Raw genomic sequence first — 21743 nt, 5'->3', positions numbered from 1 at the left:
CCCTAACACTTTTTATTTGTTCTGACACTGACTGTTACAAGATTTCTAATAAATATTTTGTGCCTTATTTTCACATCACATCTTAATACTCTGAGCATTTCTTTCTACAATATTCAAAATTGTGTGGACCATAACTATAGGGCATCTTCCGGTGTTCTTGGCCACATTATATGTACCTATCATTTGGTCCACAGTGTCAACTACTGACTTAGTTTGGTTGTAATACTGTTTTTAAAAAATGTTTTCTGTTCTTAAGTTTATTTTTAGAAGCAGGAAGGGAGGGATAAAGAGAGGGAGAGGAACATCAATGTGTGGTTGGCTCTCACATGCCCTGTACTAGGTATCTGGCCCACAGTCCAGACATGTGCCCTGACTGGGAATGGAACTGGTGACCTTTTGGTTTACTGTCCGGCACTCAATCTACTGAACCACACCAGCCAGGGCTGGTTGTAATATTCTATTTTGTTAGCTTTTGTGAATCTAAATTTATGGCATCATTAAAATGCATACTTGAAATTAAAATTGTGTTTTTCCCCTTTTGGATATATGAGATACAAGTGTGCAGTCTGCACCAAAAGCAGGTAAGTTCGATTTTTGGAGCCTGTTTTTAGAAGACAAAAATTCAGGGGGTAGTTGGGGTTTATTCTTACAAACAGTACCTACATATGAAAATCGCTTGTTTTTCAGGTCAGAGATAAGATTTATATTGGTTTATCAGTTATCTGCTGTAATATTAAATCCTCATGAGTAAATGCATTCTGCAACTCTCTGGATTCCATTTGCTGGTTAATTACTAATCAAGTAAGGACTTTTGGGCTGCTCACTGGTATATATTTTAAGATTTCCTTTGCAAAATACTTTTGAGAAGATCATAGCAAAAAGTTTTATACTATATTTCCTGGGCTTGGGTGTCTAAACCCACATTTGCATCTAAATTTAGGTAATATTTCATCTGTTAATATTCTGTCCCATAGAGTAATAACATAATCTACAATTTTCTATAAGTGCTGAGAAAATGTCTCTCATAGCAACTAATTTATCCACTTTCAGGCATTCTAAGCCATTAAGTTTGTCATGAGACCTGATACAATTATGAATATGTCTAAATCTCCATAAAGATATCATATCTAAAACACACAGTGCCACTACCATCTGTGGGCCACAAATCCTGCAATCTAGCCAATGGCTGCAATGTAAACTAGGTAGATATAACAGGCCTAGAAATGCTTTTGATTTGGTTTTGTCTATTCATTTAGCATCCCTTTCTCCTGAAAACCAAGATAGAATTGATGGATTTATTGGTGTATAGTACGATTAGATAATGACTTCTGGCCAAGATGGAGGCTTAGGTATATACACTGCCTCCTCACACAACCAAAAGAAAGACAGCAAGTACAAAACAAAAAAATAACTAGAACTGCCATAAAATCGAACTGTATGGAAGTCCAACAACCAAGGAGTTAAAGAGGAAACATTCATTCAGACTTGTAGGAGGGGTGGGGGTGGGCATCTGGGGTGGAGAGGACATGTGGCAAGGCAGACAGCTGGAGGACCTGGCAGGCTAGGTGGTGGCTGGTGAACCAGGTGGTCTGAAATTTGTGCAGGGATGAACTGGGAGGAACAACTGGGGAATGAAAGAGGAACAACTGGGGAGTGAAACCCTAGCAACCCAGGGTTCCAATGCTGAAAAACAGTTTCAAAACTTCTGACAAAAGAAAAAATGGTGGGCATTGCGGCAGTCGGAGAAACTCCCAGCCTCACTGGAGAGTTCATTGGAGAGGCCCACAGAATCCTAGAATGTACACAAACCCAGTCACCCAGGAATCAGCACCAGAAGGGCCCAATTTGCTTGTGAGTTGTGGGGAAAATGACTGAAATCCAGCCAAGAGATGAGCAAACAGCATTGTTCCCTCTCTGTTCCTCCCCCATATATAGTGACAAAACCCAGCCAAGTGGGTTTCCCCACCCTGGCGAATACTTAAGGTTCCAACCCTTACAACATAACAGGAATGTGGAGACACAAAAATGTTCCCAAATGAAAGAACAGCTTAAAGTTCCAAAAATAGAACTAAGCAATGAAGAGATAGCCAACTTATCACATGCACAGTTCAAAACACTGGTATTCAGGATGCTCACAGAAATGGTTTAGTGTGGTCGCAATATAGAGGAAAGAGTGAAGGCCATGCCAAGTGAAATAAAGAATAATATAGAGGGGGGCAGCAGTGAATTGAAGGAAACTGGGACTCAAATCAACGGTTTGCACCAGAAGGAAGAAAGAAACAAACACACAGAAAAGAATAAAGAAATAAGAATTCAAAAAAATTAGAAGAGGATTAGGAACCTCCTGGACATCTTGAAACGTTCCAACATCCAAATTATAGGGGTACCAAAAGGAGAAGAGGAAGAGCAACAAGTGGAAAACTTATTTGAACAAATAATAAAGGAGAACTTCCCCAATCTGGCCAAGGAAATAGATTTCTAGGAAGTCCAGGAAGCTCAAAGAGAGTCCCAAAGAAGTTGGACCCAAGGAGGAACACACCAAAGCACATCATCATTACGTTATCCCAGATTAAAGGTAAGGAGAGAATCTTAAAAGCAGCAAGAGGAGAGGAGACAGCTACCTACAAAGGAGTTCCCATTAGACTATCAGCTGATTTCTCAAAAGAAATTTTGCAGGAGTAAGGGGCTGGAAAGAAGGATTCCAAGTCATGAAAGGTATGGACCTACATCCAAGGTTGCTCTGTCCAGCAAAGCTTCCCTTTAGAATGGAAGGGCAGATAAAGTGCTTCCTAGCTAAGGTCAAGGTGAAGCAGTTCATTATCACCAAGCCCTTATTATATTAAATGTTAAAGGGACTTATGTAAGAAAAAGAATATGATCAAAACTATTGGCAGTAAAATGAGAACAACCTCATAACTATCAACAACTGAACCTAAAATAAGAAAAAACAAAAACAAACTAAGCAAACAACTAGAATAGGAACAGAATCATAGAAATTGAGATTAAATGGAGGGTTACCAGTGGGGAGAAGGTGGCAGAGTGGATGGAAAAGGTACAGCAAATAAGAAGCATAAATGGCACAAAATAGATAAGGGAGGTTAAGAATAGTATAGAAAATGGAGAAGCCAAAGAACTTATATGTATGACCCTTGGACATGAACTAAGGGGGAGTAATGGCAGTGGGAGGGGTGTGCAGGGCAGGGGGGAATAAAAGGGAGAAAAAATGGGAAACTAATAGCATAATCAATAAAATATATTTTAAATGAACTAAACAGAAAGAAAGTCACATCCGGTGGTTGATGAAGTCCTCCTAGGCATCTTTGAAGGCTTTTTTCCCCCCTGAACTCTTACATCATATGAAAGAGATACAAATTTCTATTTTGGTTACAAAAAATAAGGTTAAATAAAATGTCATTTGTGACAAAGCAGTTCAAATTTCAAGATCTGTCTTGACATTTTTTGCGTTTGGCCAAAGTAATAGAAGTTGATACAAAATATTCTGTGGCTGTTTTCTAATGTGTCTTACTCATTTTTTTCCTCCATTTTGATTCTTTTTTAAAAATATATTTTATTGATTATGCTATTACAGTTGTGCCATTTTTTTCTCCCTTTTATTCCTCCCTATCCTGCACACCCCTCCCATCACCATTACTGTGAAGCCAATTTTGTGAGCATCCTGATGACCTGTGCTTTGAACTGTGTATCTGATGGGTTGGCTATCTCTTGGTCACTTAAAAGTATTGGCTCTGATTTGTTCTTCCATTTGAGCCATTTTTTGTGGGTTGGGGGGGGGTGGTCTGGTCGTGCCTGTTACATAATGAAGGGCAGAGCCTTAGGTGTTCAGCAGGGTGGAGCAACCCAGTCACTGAGTTGTGATGCTGTATGTGGGGGTGGGGTCAGAGAGAGAACATTGGCGCTTGCTCCTCTCTGTCGGATTTCAGTCTTCTGTTCCACTTCCCACAAGCAAATTGGGCCCTTCTGGTGCTGGTGCCCAGGTGGGTGGGCTTGTGTACATTCTAGGACCCTGTGGGTCTCTCCAGTGAACTCTCCTGTGAGGCTGGGAGTCTCTCCCAGCATCTAAACCTCCACAAGTGTTTTCAATCAGTGCTTTTAGGCTTTATTTCCTGGTGCTAGGACCCTGGGTTGTGTGGTCTGTCTTGCTGCCTGTTTTCACCTAGTTTGTCTGCATGCGAATGTGTGACTTTGGACAGCTAGCTGTCTTACGTGCCTCACTGGGCCTGCTGGTTGCCTCCCTGTGCCCACACCTGGGGTCTGCCACCAAGGTCTGGTAGCCACCACCTCCACCCTGTGAGCCCGGGTCTGCCAGCTGCCGACTCCACTCCTCTTACCTGTCTAGCTGAATGGTTGTCATTATTTCCGTACAGTTAATTTTCTGTCTTTACTGGTTGTTTTGTTTATAAATTTTTGTTGTCCTTAATTTTGCTTGTGCAAGGAGGCACAGTGTGTCCACCTATGCCTCCATCAAAAGTCCGTTTTGATTCTTTATCCTATCTAAGAAAATACTCTTCATTCACATCTAATTCATCTTCATTTCCTTCAATAGACATACCTTCCTCAGTATCTGAATCTTTTAAACAAACTTCCACATAATCTTCATCTTCTAAAGCAGTTTCATTTTCAAATTGGACTCAACATTCTCATTATCACACTCGAGTAGCATTTGCTGAAGTTCTTGAGCATCGCTTGGATTATTTAATTGAAATAGTTTTACAGTCATTTTCAATACTAAATGAAAAACACACAACACTGACCTCATAGTTTCTGTTAGCCGGAGCCGGGGGTGTGACAGGGAAACTATACCAACACTAACTTCAGAGTTTGCAGTATCTCTCAGATAGTTTACTATCAAATATCACACACTATTATGAACCATGTGTTATAACCAAACTGACAGCTTAAATATTATGGTTTACTATTTCATTAGTCAGGTACAAATGTGCATCTAGTCATGACCTTGAATCCACCACCTGATTTATGTAACAATATTGAAGAAAAGGGTTTTCGACCCCCTCGGGTTTAAATAAAACAGTGATAATTTGTGGAAAATAAAATCAAGAGTATTCTGGAGTTGTTTATCCAAGATTTCCTTCTTAATTGGCTCTGCTTTATTGTCCATGCTGTCTCATCATAAGCTGGTCTTTGCTGGGCATGCTGATTCTCCTCTTTCCCACTGTTTATAATGGTTAGGATGCTCTTAAAATTTTATATATTTTTTGTAACTTGTAGATGAATGGTCTTTGGCTATTATTTCGTTTCTTTGTACAAGTAAACAGGAAGTATCAAAGACTTATTTAAGAAAGGAAATACTTGGGAAAAAGGTACGATTATCTTAACCCTAAAAAGCCAAATTGAGAGGGAGTAAGGGTTTATTTGAAATCACAGAATTGCAATTCAGGTAAGCACAGATTCAAGCAGAAACCTAAATAGTGTCCTGTTTACAGGGTGAGGACAAGGGAATTTTATGAGAAAAGAATGGGATAATTGCATGAATACAAAAAAGATTTTTCTGTTGGTGCTAACAAGCTAAATCGCTGTGTTGTCATTATAGGGGTTCAGAATAGGACTCCCCAAAATGTGTGACTTTAGCATTTGAATTATTGTGAGTGGAAGGCAATTAAGACCCTGGAGGCTTATAGAAACATTTACCTTTACTTCAAAGAATTTAAAATAGGGGTCTTGCCCATAATAAGCTATCACCAGAAATAACTTTCCTTAAACTGAACATCTCATTATCCTGCAGTGATCTTTTGAAGCCCCTGTGTACTTTACCTCATTTTTACCTGCAAGTTGCCTCATATACCTCATTTTAACTGTGAACAAAATAAAGCCTGCGTAATAAACTTAACAAGTTTAGCAACAGAAAGTAACCTCACAGGGCGATGTGATCATAAATTTCTAACTAGGCAGGCAGTCATGCTCCAGGTGTGTAAAAGGCTTATCTGTGCCTTAGGTGAGCCCTGTCCATTGTTCTTGTTCAGGTTAACACAGCTTTGAAATGGCAGAAGTAGTCTTTTCCAGACCTCTATAGAGTGTAACCACCCTCAAGGGAGCATATAATCTTGTTATGTGGGACTGTCCTGTCTCACTTACATGTAATCTTCCTAAATTTCCTCCTTAATCTGAAATTTATTATAGAAAGAACTCCAAAACACATTCTTTGGAGCATTTGAGATTTCGCTTCCGTCAACATAAATGTACAAATTTTTAGAGACTTTTTTGAGTTTATATGAGCCAAACTGATGACAGTTGCTGGGAAGCAAAACTTCAACAGATTGAGAAAATGCTCTGGGAAAATGGCAACTTTGTAACTGATTTCATACAATCAAAAGAGAAGACAGAAGTGGGTTACATGAATTCCACTGGTGACAGATAGGGAGGCAGGAGAAAGCAAAGTGGGGATACTTCTGGGATTAGAAAAAGTAAAATGAGAAACACATACTTCTTTTACAGAGGTGGGTACAGAATAGTTAACAGTCAACAATGAACATGATAATAGTAACAAAGACGGGATTTGTGGTGCTTGTGCTAGAAGGAGGAGGGGAGGATATTACTGTGACATTTCAAAGTTATGTTATAGTAGATGTGAAAAGACAATAGATTGGCTCCATTAAGGTGAAGATTGACTTTGACAGAAAAGATTGTAGCCTAGAGCATGACTACCTGCCAAAACCTGCTCTTAGTTAAAAAGTTTTAATTTCAGACCACCCTATGTGGTTACTTTAGGTCTCTGAGTTTGTGTGGCTGCCACACAGGCCGCCTCTGAGCTTTTCAGGTCTAGTATGTGTCCCCTTTTTGCCCACACTTACCAGCATGATATCCATTTGATTCAGATTAACTTCTTTTAGTTTAATGATTTCTTTTTTATTGTTCAGTTTTCCCATTTTCCCATTGCTCTCCCATGCCCACCCCCTGCCCTGTTTACATGTCAATGGATCATTTATACTTCTTGCTTATCTAGTCCCTTCCCCCACTTTACGGGTTTATCCTCTTCTCCCTTCCCCTCTGGTTACCTTCAGTCTGTTCCTTGTTTTCATGCCTCTGGTTCTATTTGGTTTTTTTTTGTTGTTCATTAGGTTCCTCTTATAGGTGAGATCATGAAATTAACTCTTATACAGATGTTCTCTACAGGTTTGGGTGTTCTTAATCTGTTACCGAACAACTGGGGTCCTACTGTCACAGGTGGCACAGGTAACCTGGATCTTGGTCATGGGGACAAAGAATTGAACCAAACACACAGAGTTTATAGCAGGAAGAAAAAAAGAAGATTTATTAAGCAATAATATACTCCAGAGAACATGGGAGCAGGCCAACTCCAAGCAGAGATTGACCTTGTGGGCTGGATGGATTCTATTTTCATAGGGTGGATCCTTCCTGGCTAGTTTTGGCCGGCTTTTACTGCATGTGTACAAGTAGTTGTATTACTTTAAAGCTACTGTGCATGTGGCCTCCCATGCTTTTCCTTGATTGGCCACCAGGGAAGGGGTTCACACAGTGTTAATTTATTATCAAAAGTTATACAGTCTTAAGAGTAATGACTTAGTGTCTTCTTTCTTTCTTTTTCTTTTTTTTATGACTTAATGTCTTCATTAAAATCCCAAAGTCCCTTAGAACACCCACAGACACACACAGTCCTTCCTTCCTCCCCTTTGCCTGGTCCAGGGTACCATATCTCAGGAAAAAGAAATAGAAGTCCGTGGCTCAGGTAGCCCTTAGTTCCTCCAAGTAATCTGTGCTTGACTGGGAGGCCTTCCTTGGTCACCAGCAGCATCAGCTGTATCACCGGGATCTCCAGTTCTTAATCCAAAATCACATGGCACTTTGTAATGGCCCACCAGGGAGAGTCCTTTCACTCCTTTCATTTCCGCTGTGTGTCTCCTGCATTCTTCCAGACTGCCAAGAGAGAGCTCTGCATTGCTGGTGCATCTTGCTTTCCACCTTCCTAACCTGAGTGGCAAAGGGAGACCCAAGGCTGCGTGGTTCCTCCTGCCATGGCTGCTGCGCCTGGGTTTAAATCCCAACACCAGTCTTCCTTTGCAGCCCCATTTCCAACTCTTCCCACAACCGGCTACATCTGCCAGCATGCCCATATTTTTCTAGTTTTTCTGGCTGCCATAGTAAGTCTAGGCAGGGGTGGCCCCGTGTCATGGAGAAAATCATCTCCAAGCTCTCACACAGGTGCTGTAACTAGGGCAAGTTGTCTCTCAGTTACATCCTGGGTGGAAGTCACTCCCATTTCCCTGGCTCAAGGCATGGCCTCAGCTATTTAACATGTCCATGAAACCAGTTAAAAGTTAGATATGTTACATGACCACTCATGAGGTTATTTGCAAATCTGTTGCTGTGCAAAATAACTGTCAATGGCCCTGCTCATGTGTCCCATATCCCAGTTCAGACTTGGGGTGAGGCCATCCCATATTTTTAATATTGCCTGGATGGACACCCTGAGTTCTGGACCCCATTACAAATCCCTCCTTGCGGCGGGTGTGTGGCTGCACCGTTACACTGCTGCCTGCCACCACCCTTCAGGCGAATTCCAGAGGCAAAGGTTTGGTGATAAAGGAAAGGAGCCTTTATTCAAAAATTACAGGATTTTGGAATAATAGCATTCCACATGAATTGGTCACTGAAGCCTATCAATTAAGGCTAAACTCTAACATCTGAGTTCTCCAGTCATTTCTGCTGTTAGTTTTAATTACCTTATTTCTATAGGGCTAGTTCACAAACTAAAACAACAAACTAAAACTAAAATGAAAACTGCACAGTTTTGGAAGAATGGCAGGATTCTACCTCAGGGCTTGTGTCCTAGAACACGCAAAGAATAACCCTGCCACCCTCTGCCAGGCCAGCCTGATCCTAAGCTGTACCTGGTGTTCCTTCCCATCCAAAATACTGTCTGTTGGAAAACAGGCAGCTGTGCAAAATCACCCGGACAGCCTTGGGGAAGAGGAGAGCCAGTGGGACAGTTCTCTCTTATTACACGTGCTCTGGAGGCATTCAGCTTCTCAGCCAACCGCTTCCCAGGCCGTTTACCATTGCCTGCTCTTGTGGCCTCTTCTTACTCCTCTGCGGTGATCTGATCAGATCTCTCTGTGTCAATTCAACTACGTTTCCTTGAACCTTTCCTGTATGGAGGTTCTCTTAGTCTTTCATGTAGCGATACCAATGTGTATATATTTACTAAATTCGCTTATTTTCTCTTGTCAATCTGACTCATGTTGATTTAATCATTAGACCCACCTGGCTGGTGTGGCTCAGTGGATTGAGTGCTGGCCTGTGAACCAGAGTTGCTGCTTCCATTCCCAGTCAGGGCACATGCCTGGGTTGCGGGCCTGGTTCCCCAGTGCGAGACGTGCAAGAATCAACCACACATTGATGTTTCTCTCCCTCTCTTTCTCCTTCCCTTCCCCTCCTCTAAAAATAAATAAATAAAATCTTTAATTATTAGATCACTGGAAAAAACCTAGGACAGTAAACATTTTTCCTTCTCTACACTCTTCATACATGCTTACTGATTCTATCCTTAGAAAGGGAGTTTCGGGCAACAAAGGTGTTTTATGGAAACTCACCTCACAGGGTGACCTGATCATAAATTCCAGACTGAGCAGGTCATGACTGATAGTCACCTTCCACGCATATAACTTCTTTAGTAGAAAGTTTATCTGTGTTTTAAGTAAGCCCTGTACCTTGTTAATAACACCTAGATATACAGAAACAATAAGACCTTTGCAATAAGATGTAAGCACCCTCAACAGAGCACAAGATCTTATTAACTATTCCGTAATCTAGACCTTACGTTGGTTACTCTCCCACCTCCACGTAATCTTCCTTATTAATTTTAATGCAGAAAAGACACTGCAAAACTGTTATTCTTAGAAGTATTTGAGATCTTGCTCCTTAATATGTAATCAGTTTGATTCATGCTTTTTTAAAAAAAATGTATGTTTTCCATTACCATTTATCCCCCTTATATCCTCTTTCATTTCCACCCACCTCCCCACCCCACAATTACCACACTGTTGTCCGTGTCCATGACTCATTTTTGTTTTTTGCTCCATCCCTCCCGCTCAGCCCCTCAGAACGGTCAGCCTACTCTCTATGAGTGTGTCGCTATTTTGGTTTTTAGTTCAGTTTGTTCATTAGTTTCCACATATGAGTGAAATCAAATGGTATTTGTCTTTCTCAGACTTGCTTATTGCACTTGGAATAACATTCTCCAGGTCCATCCATACTGTCGCAAAGGGTAAAATTGGCTCACCTTCTCTCATTCTGAATTAAAAACCCAGTGCCTGATGTGCAGCCGTTCACCTGCAGTGAACAGCTGTTCATTTGTTAGAACCGCTACCTTAGCCCACCACTTGAAGAAGATAAGGCAAACTCAGTATGGTACCTTGCAAGTAAACTATATTGATGTGGGAAATGACTCTGGGATACTTTCCCCAGATGTTTTCCTCATAGTTACAATCATCCTCACATGAACTCTCTATATTGCATTTGTAATCTAAAAATCTTCATTTCTCCAGTTTTTGTTACTCTACTGTAAATCTCCAAATTAAAATATGTTATAAGAAATTATACCAAGTAGGAGACTTACGGCAAGATGGAGGAATAGGTGGACGTACCGTATCTCCTCGTACAACCAAGATTAGAAAACCAATAATTTACAACAATAATTTACTATCAGAATAACACCCAGATCTGGCAGAGGATTTATCTGAATGGAAGTCGGACAGCCAAGAAGTTGAAGTAGACGCGTTTAGCCGGACTGGTAGGAGAAGACAGCTGGGCGGGTGCGGGGCTGGCTCGGGTCGGCAGCGTGCGGAGGTCGGGGGAAGGTTTGGCCCGAAATCGGCGCAAAAGCCATCCGGGGGCGCAAGAAGGCAGCGGTGATCCCTGAGTACGCAAGCTGCGGCTGGCAGACCCAGAGGGGTAGCGATTGTGGACCAGGGCAGAACTCGCGGCCCAGAAGCCCAGACAAGGGTCTGAGTCCAGGGGAACGGAACTACCGCCATTGTTTTCTCCGGTCCCGCTCCCGCTCCCACCCCACCCCCACATATAACGTCACAATCTAGCGACCGGGGTGCCCAGCCCCGGTTAGCACCTAAGGCTCCGCCCCCCACCGTAACAAGAGCAACCAGACCGGAAAAAAAAAGGAGAGACGGGAAAAAAAAATATGTTTTCAACAGAGCAGATCAGTCCCCCAGGACTCATCCTTTTGAGCCACCAAGAATTAGCCAATCTATCAGATGCTCAGTTGAAAACACTGGTGATCAGAAAGCTCACGGAGCTGGTTGATTTTGGACGAAATTTAGATGAAAGAATGCAGATTACCATAAAACAGATGCAGGAAGACACGTGGAGGAGAGCCAATAGTGAAAGGAAGGAATATGAGTCTCAAAACAATACAGTGGACCAGAAGGGAGATAGAATCAACCAAGCAGGAAAGCATGATGAAATAAGAATTCAAAAAATTGAGGAAAAGATTAAGAGCATCCAAGACACCTTTAAACGTTCCAATATCCGAATTATAGGGGTACCAGAATCGGAAGGGGAAAAGCAACAGATTGAGCACGTATTTGAACAAATAGTAAAGGAGAACTTCCCCAATCTGGCAAAGGGAACAGTCTTCCAAGAAATCCAAGAAGCTCAGAGAGCCCCAAAGAAGTTGGACCCAAGAAGAAACACACCAAGGCACATCATAATTACATTAGCCAAGGTAAAAACGAAGGAGAGAATCCTAGAAGCAGCAAGAGGTAAGGGGACAGTCACCTACAAAGGAGTTCCCATCAGACTGTCAGCTGATTTCTCCAAAGAGACCTTACAGGCAAGAAGGGGCTGGAAAGAAATATTCCAAGTCATGAAAGACAAGGACCTACATCCTAGATTGCTCTGTCCAGCAAAGCTCTCATTTAGAATGGAAGAGAAGATAAAGTGCTTCTCAGATAAGGTCAAGTTAAAGGAGTTCATCATCACCAAGCCCTTACTTTATGAAATGCTAAAGGGACTTATCTAAGAAAAGAAGATAAAGAAAAGACATGTATAGTAAAAGAACAGCAAACTCACAAATATTAACAACCACACCTAAAGCAAAACCAAAAGAAACTAAGTAAACAATTAGAACAGGAACAGAACCACAGAAATGGAGGGCACATGGAGGGTTAGCAGCAGGGGGTTGGGAGGAGGAGAGAGGGGGAAAAGGTATAGAGAATAAGTAGCATAGAATGTAGGTTGAAAATAGATAGGGGGAGGGCAAGAATAGTACGGGAAATGTAGAAACTAAAGAACTCGTAAGTATGACACATGGACATGAACTAAAGGGGGAAATGTGGGTGGGAGGGGGGTACAGGGTGGAGGGGAGAGAAGGGGGGAAATGGGACAACTGTAATAGCATAATCAATAAAATATATTTAAAAAAAAAAAAGAAAGAAATTATACCAAGTAAATTCCAGTACACCAATTTAATTTCACTATTCTAAAACCACAGTTACATAATTTCTATTTATCCAACTTGATTTATATTTTATTAAAAGTATATTCAGGTGGGTCAATTCTTTTACATATAGAAATTATACATCATGAAAATTAACTGACACATCAAATATTGAACTTTACTAGTAAATATTTTGCTTTTGGAAGTTATCATTTGTAGCCATTATTTCTACAAAAGTGCAATTTTCTCTTGATTAACTTGTACAGATCTAAATGTTACTGTATGCATTGTATCCTCTAAATATTTTACTTCATTTAGGTTTGCTGCTATTTATATTTATTTTATAATTTAAATAAAGCGAGAAGAGTTTAGCTCATTGACCTTTGTCTTGGATTTGTTTGTTGTATTGCTAATTTGGTTCTCCAACAAAGTTTGCAAACTGTGTACTTACTGTGCAGGCTCTGAACTGAGAAAAGCATATAGAACAGGAGTAAATGTTCTCTCTTATCTAGACTATCATGATCCTTACAAATAAAGATAGTTAGGTTTCTTGCTTTAAATCTTTATGGCTTGTAGCACAAGAGCTCCAAACCTGGGAGCTGTTTAAGTGTTTGTGATATTCTGAAAAAAACCACCTGGTGGACTAGCCAGAAGTGGGTGTGCCGTTTATTGCTCACATTACAGGGAAGTGCACCCCTGGCGAGAGGTCAGTGTGACAGAGACCACACCTTTTCCAGTCTGAGGCTCCTTATTAAGGGTCCCAGACAAAGGCAGCACATGTCCAGGTTGTACAAACCTTCATATGACCTGGAGGTACATTATATCAGTGTGCAAGTGCAGAAGGAGAAGGTGAAGAAGCAGTCACAGGACAAGAAGCCTCTCCCAAAAGGAGATCAGAAGGAATTACAATACATTCCCAAAACAATACACATGTCTTGTCTTGAGCTAACCCCCATGGCTTTAGGTTTTTTCATATTGTTAATTAGATTGTGACATTCATTAAAATAATGAATACAAACGGTGAGCACAGATATCCTTTCCTTCCTCCCAACCTCACAAGAAAAGCATTGTCAACATTTAGTAAGATGGTAGCTGTTCATTTAGATGCCTTTTATAAAACTGAGAAGGTGCCCTTCCATTAGAAGTTTTTGACACAAAGAGATGATGAATGTTTCATATGTTTTATTTCTATCTATTGAGATAAAATATGACTATTCTCTGTTACTCTGTTACCATGGTGAATTATCATGCTTTTTAAATTTTAAGTATATCTTCCTTATATGGGATAAACCCACACAGTCATCATATAATAAACCTTTTATACATTGCTAGATTCTATTAAATTTTGTTAAGAATTTTGCATGTATGTTTATAAGAAATGTTGATGTATAGTTTTATTTTCTTGTAGTTTTTGCAAGTTTTTAGTGTTAGAAATATGATGAACTTATAAAGTAAATTAGGAACACCTTCTCTGTTTTGTGAAAGATTCTAATGTAAGACTGGTGTTCCTTCTTTAAATGTTTGAATTCAGCCAGCTTTCTGAGTCACAGGTTTTCTTTGTGGGAGGATTTTAATAACATTATTTTCGTATTTATTTTTGTTCATTGTATTTTTAAAAGATTTTATTTATTTATTTTTGAGAGGGGTAGGGAGGGAGAAAGAGAGGGAGAGAAATAGCAATGTGTGGTTGCCTCTCACGTGCTCCCCCACGGGGAACCTGGCCTGCAACCTAGGCATGTGCCCTGGACTGGGAATCAAACCAGTGACCCTTTGGTTTGCAGGCCAGCAGTCAATCCACTGAGCCACACCAGCCAGAGCTGTTGACTCTATTTCATATTTAATATTTAACATTTAACAAATTTTACTAATGCCAAGGTAGTCAGGTGTTATATCAGTTAAAACCTTTTTAGGGAAGGGTTTAGTTTTAATCTACATTTTAAAATGTATTGTCATAAAGTTTTTTGTACTGAATCCATCTTATTTTTTAAAATTTATTATTTTTTAAAGATATTTTATTGATTATGCTATTACACTGGTTCCATTTTGCCCCTCCTTAATTTCCTCCACCATGTGCCGACCATCCCACCCACATTAACCCCCCTCCTAGTTAATGTCCAAGAGTGGTACATGTAAGTTCTTTGGCTGCTACATTTCCCATACTGTTCTTAACCTCCCTGTGTCTATTTTGTATCTAGTATTTATGTTTCTTATTCCCTGTACCTATTCCTCCATTCTCCCCCTACCCCTTCCCCACTGATAACCCTCCATGTGATCTCCATTTCTCTGATTCTTTTCCTGTTCTAATTGTTTGCTTAGTTTGTTTTTGTTATTTTAGGTTCAGTCATAGATAGTTGTGAGTTTGTTGTCATTTCAGTGTTCATAGTTTTGATCTTATTCTTAGATAAGTCCCTTGAACATTGCATACAATAAAGGCTTGGTGATGATAAAGTCCTTTAGCTTTACCTTGCCTGGGAAGCACTTTATCCACCCTTGCATTCTAAATGATAGCTTTGCTGGATAGACTAATCTTGGTTGTAGGTCCTTGCTTTTCATGACTTTGAATACTTCTTTCCAGCCCTTCTTGCCTGCGAAGTTTCATTTGAGAAATCACCTGATGGTCTCATGGGAACTCATTTGTAGGTAACTGTCTCCTTTTCTCTTGCTGCTTTTAAGATTCTCTCCTTAAAATCTGGGGTAACGAAATGATGATGTGCCTTGGTGTGTTCCTCCTTGGGTCCAACTTCTTTGGGACTCTCTGAGCTTCCTGGAGTTCCTGGAAGTCTATTTCCTTTGACAGATTGGGGAAGTTCTACTTCATTATTTGTTCAAATAAGTTTTCAATTCCTTGGTCTTCCTCTTCTCCTTCTGGCATCCGTATGATTCAAATGTTGGAACATTTAAGGTTGTCCTGGGGGTTCCTATGCCTGTACTCATTTTTCTGAATAATTGTTTCTTCATTCTGTTTCAGTTGAATGTTTATTTCTTCCTTCAGGTCTAAACCATTGATTGCAGTCCTGGTCTCCTTGCTGTCACTGTTGGTTCCCTGCAAATTTTCCTTTAATTCATTTTTCATGACCTTCATGGTTTCCTGTCTTTTGCGACCATACTCAATCATTTCTGTGAGCATCCTGATTACCAGTGTTTTGAACTGCGCATTGATAGGTTGGGTATCTCTTCATTGCTTAGTTATGTTTTTTTCTGGAACTTTTATCTGTTCTTTCATTTGAGCCAATTTTTTGTCTCAATGTTCCTCTTATGTAGTAAAGGGCAGAGCCTTAAGTATTCACCAGTACGGGGCAACGCATGTGGCTGCATTGTGGTGCTACATGTGGGTAAGGGGTTGGAGAAGGAACAATGCTGCTTGCTGGGCTCTTGGCCAGCTTTCAGTCACTTCCCCTGCTACCCACAAGTAAATTGGGCCCTTCTGGTTCTGATTCCCGGGTTCATAGGGTTTTGTGCCTCCTAGGAAGCTCTGGGTCTCTCCATCAAACTCTTTTGTGGGGATAGGAGTTTCTGAAATGTCCACAGGTTTTTTTAGTCAGAGGTTTTGAGGCTTTATTCCCCTATGCTGGAGCCCTGAATTGTGTGGTCTGTCTTACTACCCAGTTCTTCCACCCAGTTTTTTTTGTACATAAATGCAGGACTTCCTGCTCCGCCGACCGCAGCCTGCCCATGAGTCCTCTCTGCCTAAGATGCCCATCTCCACCCATCCTGTACATCTGGATGAACATTTCTCTTTAACTCCTTGGTTGTTGGACTTTCATACAGTTTGATTTTCTGGCAGTTCTGGTTGTTTTTGATTAAAACAACCATAGATCCCAGTCAGGCATGTGCCCTGACTAGGATCTATGGTAACTCTCTTCCCTTCTTCATACTGTTATTTTTTCCCCTTTTTTTGTGATCATTCTTGCTAAGTATTTATCAATTTTATTAATATTTTCCAAAAACAAACTTTTGGTTTTATTGATCTCTATTTTCTATTTCATTGATTTCTTCTTTATCTTTAGTATTGTATTTATGTTGGGTTCACTTTGTGCTTTTGGGTCTTGCCCCTTCAGGTAGAAGCTTAGATCACAGATTTTAAATATCCTTTTTGTTATTTGATATAAACATTTTGAACTCTGAGTTTTCTCTCATTGCACCATTTTGAAATGTGTGCCATAGTTTAATATGCAGTGTTTTCATTATTATTTGGTTCAAAATATTTTCTAACCTTTCTCTTGAATCCTTCATTGTCACATGAGTTTATTTAGAATTGTACTATTTTTCAATATTTGGTATTTTCTAGATGCTTTTTTATTATTGATGACCAATCCAATTCCATTGTGATCAGAGCGTATACTCTGAGTGATTTGAATCCTGTGATATTGAGACATCTCTGTGGCCTAGCGTATGGTGTGTGGTGATGAAAGTTTCATGTGTGCTGGAAAATAAAAAACAGGCTCAGGATTTATAAGGTGTAATGTTCAATAAGTATATATTAGTTCATGTTTACAGTGTTGTTGAAACCTTCTGTATCCTTATTGATTTTTATTTACTTATTCTATCAATTGCTGAGCAAAGGTGTGTTAAAATCTTCAATCATGAATGTGATTTATTTCTCCCTTGATTCCTCAATCTTTCCATTATGAATTTTAAAGTTCTCTTCCTAGGTGTATTGACAGGATTTTTATGCCTTTTTATGAACTAATCATATTATCATTATGAAATATTCCTCTTATCTGCTATTTCCAGATCTCTTCAGTCCCTATTTTGTATCAGTTTTCAGCTTGTATCATTTCTCTTTATCTGAAATGACTTCATGTAGCCATTCCTAATAAGTTTAATGGAAATAAATCCTCTTGGTTCTCATGTACTACAATATATCTTTATTTTACATTTGTTGTTATTATTATTTTTAAACATTTTATTTATTTATTTTTAGAGAGGGAAGGGAGGGAGAAAGAGAGAGAGAGAAACATCAGTGTGCGGTTGCTGGGGGTCGTGGCCTACAACCCAGGCATGTGCCCTGACTGGGAATCGGACCTGCGATGCTTTGGTTCGCAGCCCACACTCAATCCACTGAGCTACGCCAGCCACGATTTTTAACATTTATTATTAAAGGCTGCTGTTTCTGGACATACCCAGCATTCTATAAATTCTAAATTGACAGTTTGAGGGTTTTTTCTTACCACTTAGAAGATGTCCTTCCATTATCCCCTACCTTATACTTCTAACGGGAAGGCAAATATTCTTACTACTCAGAGTCCACTGGCTCTGTGGGGAATGGGTGGTGGGGTCTCTGTGTGTTACTATGTTTTTTTGTTTATGGATGCTTTTTAGATTTTATCTTCTGTTTCCAGTACTTAGAGTTCGATATACATTGGTGCAGTTTCCTTTAAAATTATCCTGCTTGGGTTTTATAAGAGTTTTTATTTTCTGAACTGTTGTTTTTCATCAACTTTTGGGTCCTCCATCGAATTACCAGCAGAATTACCAGACTAATGAGAGTGGAGAAAAAATGAGGGATCAGAGAAAGCTCCCAAAGGCAAGGCCCAAGAGCTCTGACCCTACCACAGGCGATGGTTCCTACCTTTGCACGTGAGGACACCCTCTGGGCATGGACCACAGTATTCCAGCCCTCCTGTGCAGGGAGAAATGATGAAGGGTGCTGCCACCCAGGGTAGACCAGTGATAGAGAATAATTATCTGGTCAATAGACCACTATTCCACAAGTACCCTTATTACCAACATCCTAGAGGTATGGAAATGAAGAAGATAAGGAAAATTGAGGAGATGAGACCCAGTGCCAGTAACCACCTCAGCTTGGTACTGCTGCAAAGGTCAATTACCAGCACAGAAGCCCAGAAAACCCTAAACTGCAAGATGGCAGAGAGATTTTAGGAAAGTCCCTAGCACGAATCACTTCAGGGTGTTCATATGGAAACAACACTGGAATCAGTTTGGGGGACCCACAGGTTTGGTGGGGCAAGGTCTCAAGGAACACCAGGGCAGAGTACACTGGTTTTAGCTAGGTTGATGGAGACTCTGATACAGTACCCACTGGCTCTGTGGGGAATGTGGGGTAGGGGAGTGTCTCAGCAAAGGAACAATGGCCTATGCCAGCATGTCTCTCTGGGAGAAAGCTGCCCCTAAATCCGTACAATTCAATTCTCCCTTACGTCAGTGTTGCTCCAATGCTGGAGCTCAAAGTGAGTGAGTCAGGTAAGTGTGTGTGTGGGCCCTTTAAGAAGAATGTCTGTTACTCCAGAAGCCCTCCATCTCACTCAGCCATAATCTCTACTGGTTTTCACAGCCAGGAGTTACAGAGATTTATTTTGCTCACACTGGAACACTGGGCTTGGGAGCCTGGTGGGGGGCTATGACTTCTCACTCCCCAGGGTGGGGTACTTCCACAGCTGAGATATCCCTCCCAATTTTTAACCTCCACACATGGGTGTGGCACTAGCCCATTCAACCGTTCTGCCCCTCCTACCAGTCTCCATGCGGCTTCTTTTGTATATCCTTAGTTATAGGTCTTGTGTTTAGGTAGACTTCAGGTTGTTCTCAATGATGATGGTTCTGTAGTTCGGTTGTAATTTTCCTGTGGGAGGATGTAAGTAGTGAATACCATGTTTACCTACTCTTCCAGTTTGTCCAAAGCCTCCATATTCATTTTTTATAGCTGCATAGGATTCTGTTGTAAAGGTATACCAAATATATTTAGCCATTCCTCTGTTTACATTCTTCTGATCTTTTACTTGTAAAAACAATGCTACAGGGAATAATATGATATATCATTTTGTGGAAAAGATACACAGTTTGTGTATCAGCAAGATAAATTACCAAAAGAGGGATCACTCTGTTGTGTGCAGTAGGTTCATTTGTAACTGACAACAGTTGTTGAATCCCCTTCCAGAAAGGTTATACTAATTTATACTCCAGCCAGCAATGCAGGAGATTGCATTACTACCAAATCATCAGTGAAGTTTTAACTTGCATATCTCTTATTACGGGTGGAGTTGAGCATATTTTCATGTGTCAAGAACTCATTCATTTTTTTCCTGATATACTGTCTATACAAAATTGGATTTTGTATAACCATTAAGGATTTAACATTTTTGAGACTATCCTCTGCAAATATTTTAAAGCCAGGCCAGAACTCTGCAGTCTTAGGTTTATGTCTTGGCTTATGCCACTTTCTGTGAGACTATAGGGCAAGTTACCTAACCTCATTGTCACAGCTTCTTTATTTGTAAAACTTAGAGAAAACTTTATGTATTAAATCAGATAATACAATAAAGACCATTTACTGCCCTTTCATTAAACTTTGTGCCTATCACACAATAAGATCATAAGACTGTTAGCTATTGTTAGTTTTCATTTGTTCAATAAATGCTATACTTATATAAAAATAATGGTAAAAATCAAGAATTAGGCTAAATAATTAAGTAACTGGAGGTGGAAGAATTATGGGTAATTTGTGTTACTTTAAATATCTTCTAATATCTAACTCTTCTGCAATGGGAATACATTTCATAATAGAAAAGTATGGTATGTTTTTTATTTTTAGAAAGGGCGTTTTTTTCAGGTTTCTTGAGGTGTAGACATATAGTACTGTATAATTTTCAGGTGTACCACATAATGACTTGATATACGATATACATATACTGTGAAATGATTACCACAATAATTTTAGTTAATATCGTTCATCACTCATACAGTTCTAAAATAATTTTTGTTCTTTGTGATGAGAACATTTAGGATCTACTCTTAGCAACTTTCAAATATACCGTACAGCAGCAGTAATTATAATTATCATGTTGTATATTACATCTCCAATATTTACTTATCTTAAGACTGTAAGTTTGTGCCTTTTGACCACCTTCATACAATTTCTCCGCAAATCTACCCCCTGACTCTGGTAACCACAAATCTGATCTCTCTTTCTCTGTTTGTTAGTTTTTTAGATTTCTGTATACAGCATTTGTCTTTTCTCTGTCTGACTTCTTTCATTTGGCATAATACTGTCAAGGTCCATCCTTAACTCTTTTACTGAAATTCTCCTTCCCTCTTTTTTCCATTATAGACAGAGAGTGCATGGGCTGAAGAATACTCTGAAAAGAAGAAAGGGTCCCACAAACGTTCAGCATCCTGGGGCAGTACAGATCAACTTAAGGAGGTCAGGAAAATGATTCCAAGAAAGTGGGTGTGGAATTTTGACCTCTATCTTGGGTATCTAGTTCCTTAAAGTTGTGGGCAGCAGGAATTTGTTAGTTTCCATTGTGTGTGGGGGGGTGGGTATTTTGTTGTTTTTGTTCTTGTTTTTAGTTTGTTTATTTGAGAAATAACAGAAAAACAGTTATGATAATTGGGTAAAGATTTGAATGGAGAAATATACACATTACTTTTCTGAGAGTGTGTTTTCTGGCTTTTTATTGAGAGTCTGTGCCTCTTAATATAATACAAATATCAGATATATAAACTTGTAGTGCTGTAACAAATTCACACTTACCTTTTCCATATATAATGGTAATGTTCTTGCAATTGAATAACCCAGTATGACCAAGTTGATTATGTTACTGTGGTATGATTACCATTTTCTATGCATATAATATTTGCATAACATTTTACATATAATATAGAAATAAAACTAAAATTCTGTCCAGGAATAATATCCAATATTGATTAAAATTATATTATTTAAAGATTATACTGGTGAATGTATTTCATTTGAATTGATCTTTAAATACTGTTTATATTTTGGAGCTGTTGAAGTCAAGTATTTGATAAATCTAAATCTAAATAAAATGTGATTCAGAGGGGCAATGAGAGCATAATTACTACTTTTTAATATTTTGTGAAAACTGATATAATTTATTCTTTTTTTTTCTTTTAAGTTTTATTGTTAGATAGAGGGGAAGGGAGGGAGAAAGAGAAACATCAATGTATGTTTCCCTCTCATGCCTCCTGGGGACCTGGCCAGCAACCCAGGCATGTGCCCTGACTAGGAATCCAGGTAGTGACCCTCTGGTTTGCAGGCCAGCGCTCAATTCATTGAGCCACACCAGCCAGAGCTGTAATATAATTTATTCTAAATGCTGAAAAGTTGCTTAGTACTTGGGAAGCGGGAAGGCTCAGAACAATATTGGAAAATAATTTTGTTTCTCTTTAAAATATATACTCATATGCACCCCTGTATGTGTATATTTGAAAATCGTGTGCTCTAAGTCAGATTTTGTGATATGTTTTCAAAAATTTAAAACATTTTTAAGGCTGAATTTTACTGGTTTTTATTAAGCTAGGATGTTTTATA

General features: G+C 39.6%; 2 protein-coding genes across 3 annotated transcripts in view; one reads left to right on the top strand and one right to left on the bottom strand.

Annotated features, from left to right (window-relative positions):
* LOC114493998 (T-cell surface glycoprotein CD1a-like) overlaps positions 1-21743 on the bottom strand; it is a 338703-nt gene that overhangs the window by 6628 nt on the left and 310332 nt on the right.
* Positions 1-21743, top strand: part of FAM117B (family with sequence similarity 117 member B) — a 110939-nt gene that overhangs the window by 62820 nt on the left and 26376 nt on the right. For both annotated transcript variants that reach the window (XM_028509540.2, XM_028509539.2), the window contains exon 3: positions 20517-20609. In XM_028509540.2, the coding sequence (XP_028365341.1) occupies positions 20517-20609 (93 nt within the window). The remainder of the gene's footprint in view (positions 1-20516; positions 20610-21743) is intronic.

Source organism: Phyllostomus discolor, chromosome 4, assembly GCF_004126475.2.
Source record: "Phyllostomus discolor isolate MPI-MPIP mPhyDis1 chromosome 4, mPhyDis1.pri.v3, whole genome shotgun sequence".
NCBI lineage: Eukaryota > Metazoa > Chordata > Mammalia > Chiroptera > Phyllostomidae > Phyllostomus > Phyllostomus discolor.
Note: the sequence above shows the minus strand (reverse complement) of the source record. Positions and strands in the feature narration are given on the sequence as shown.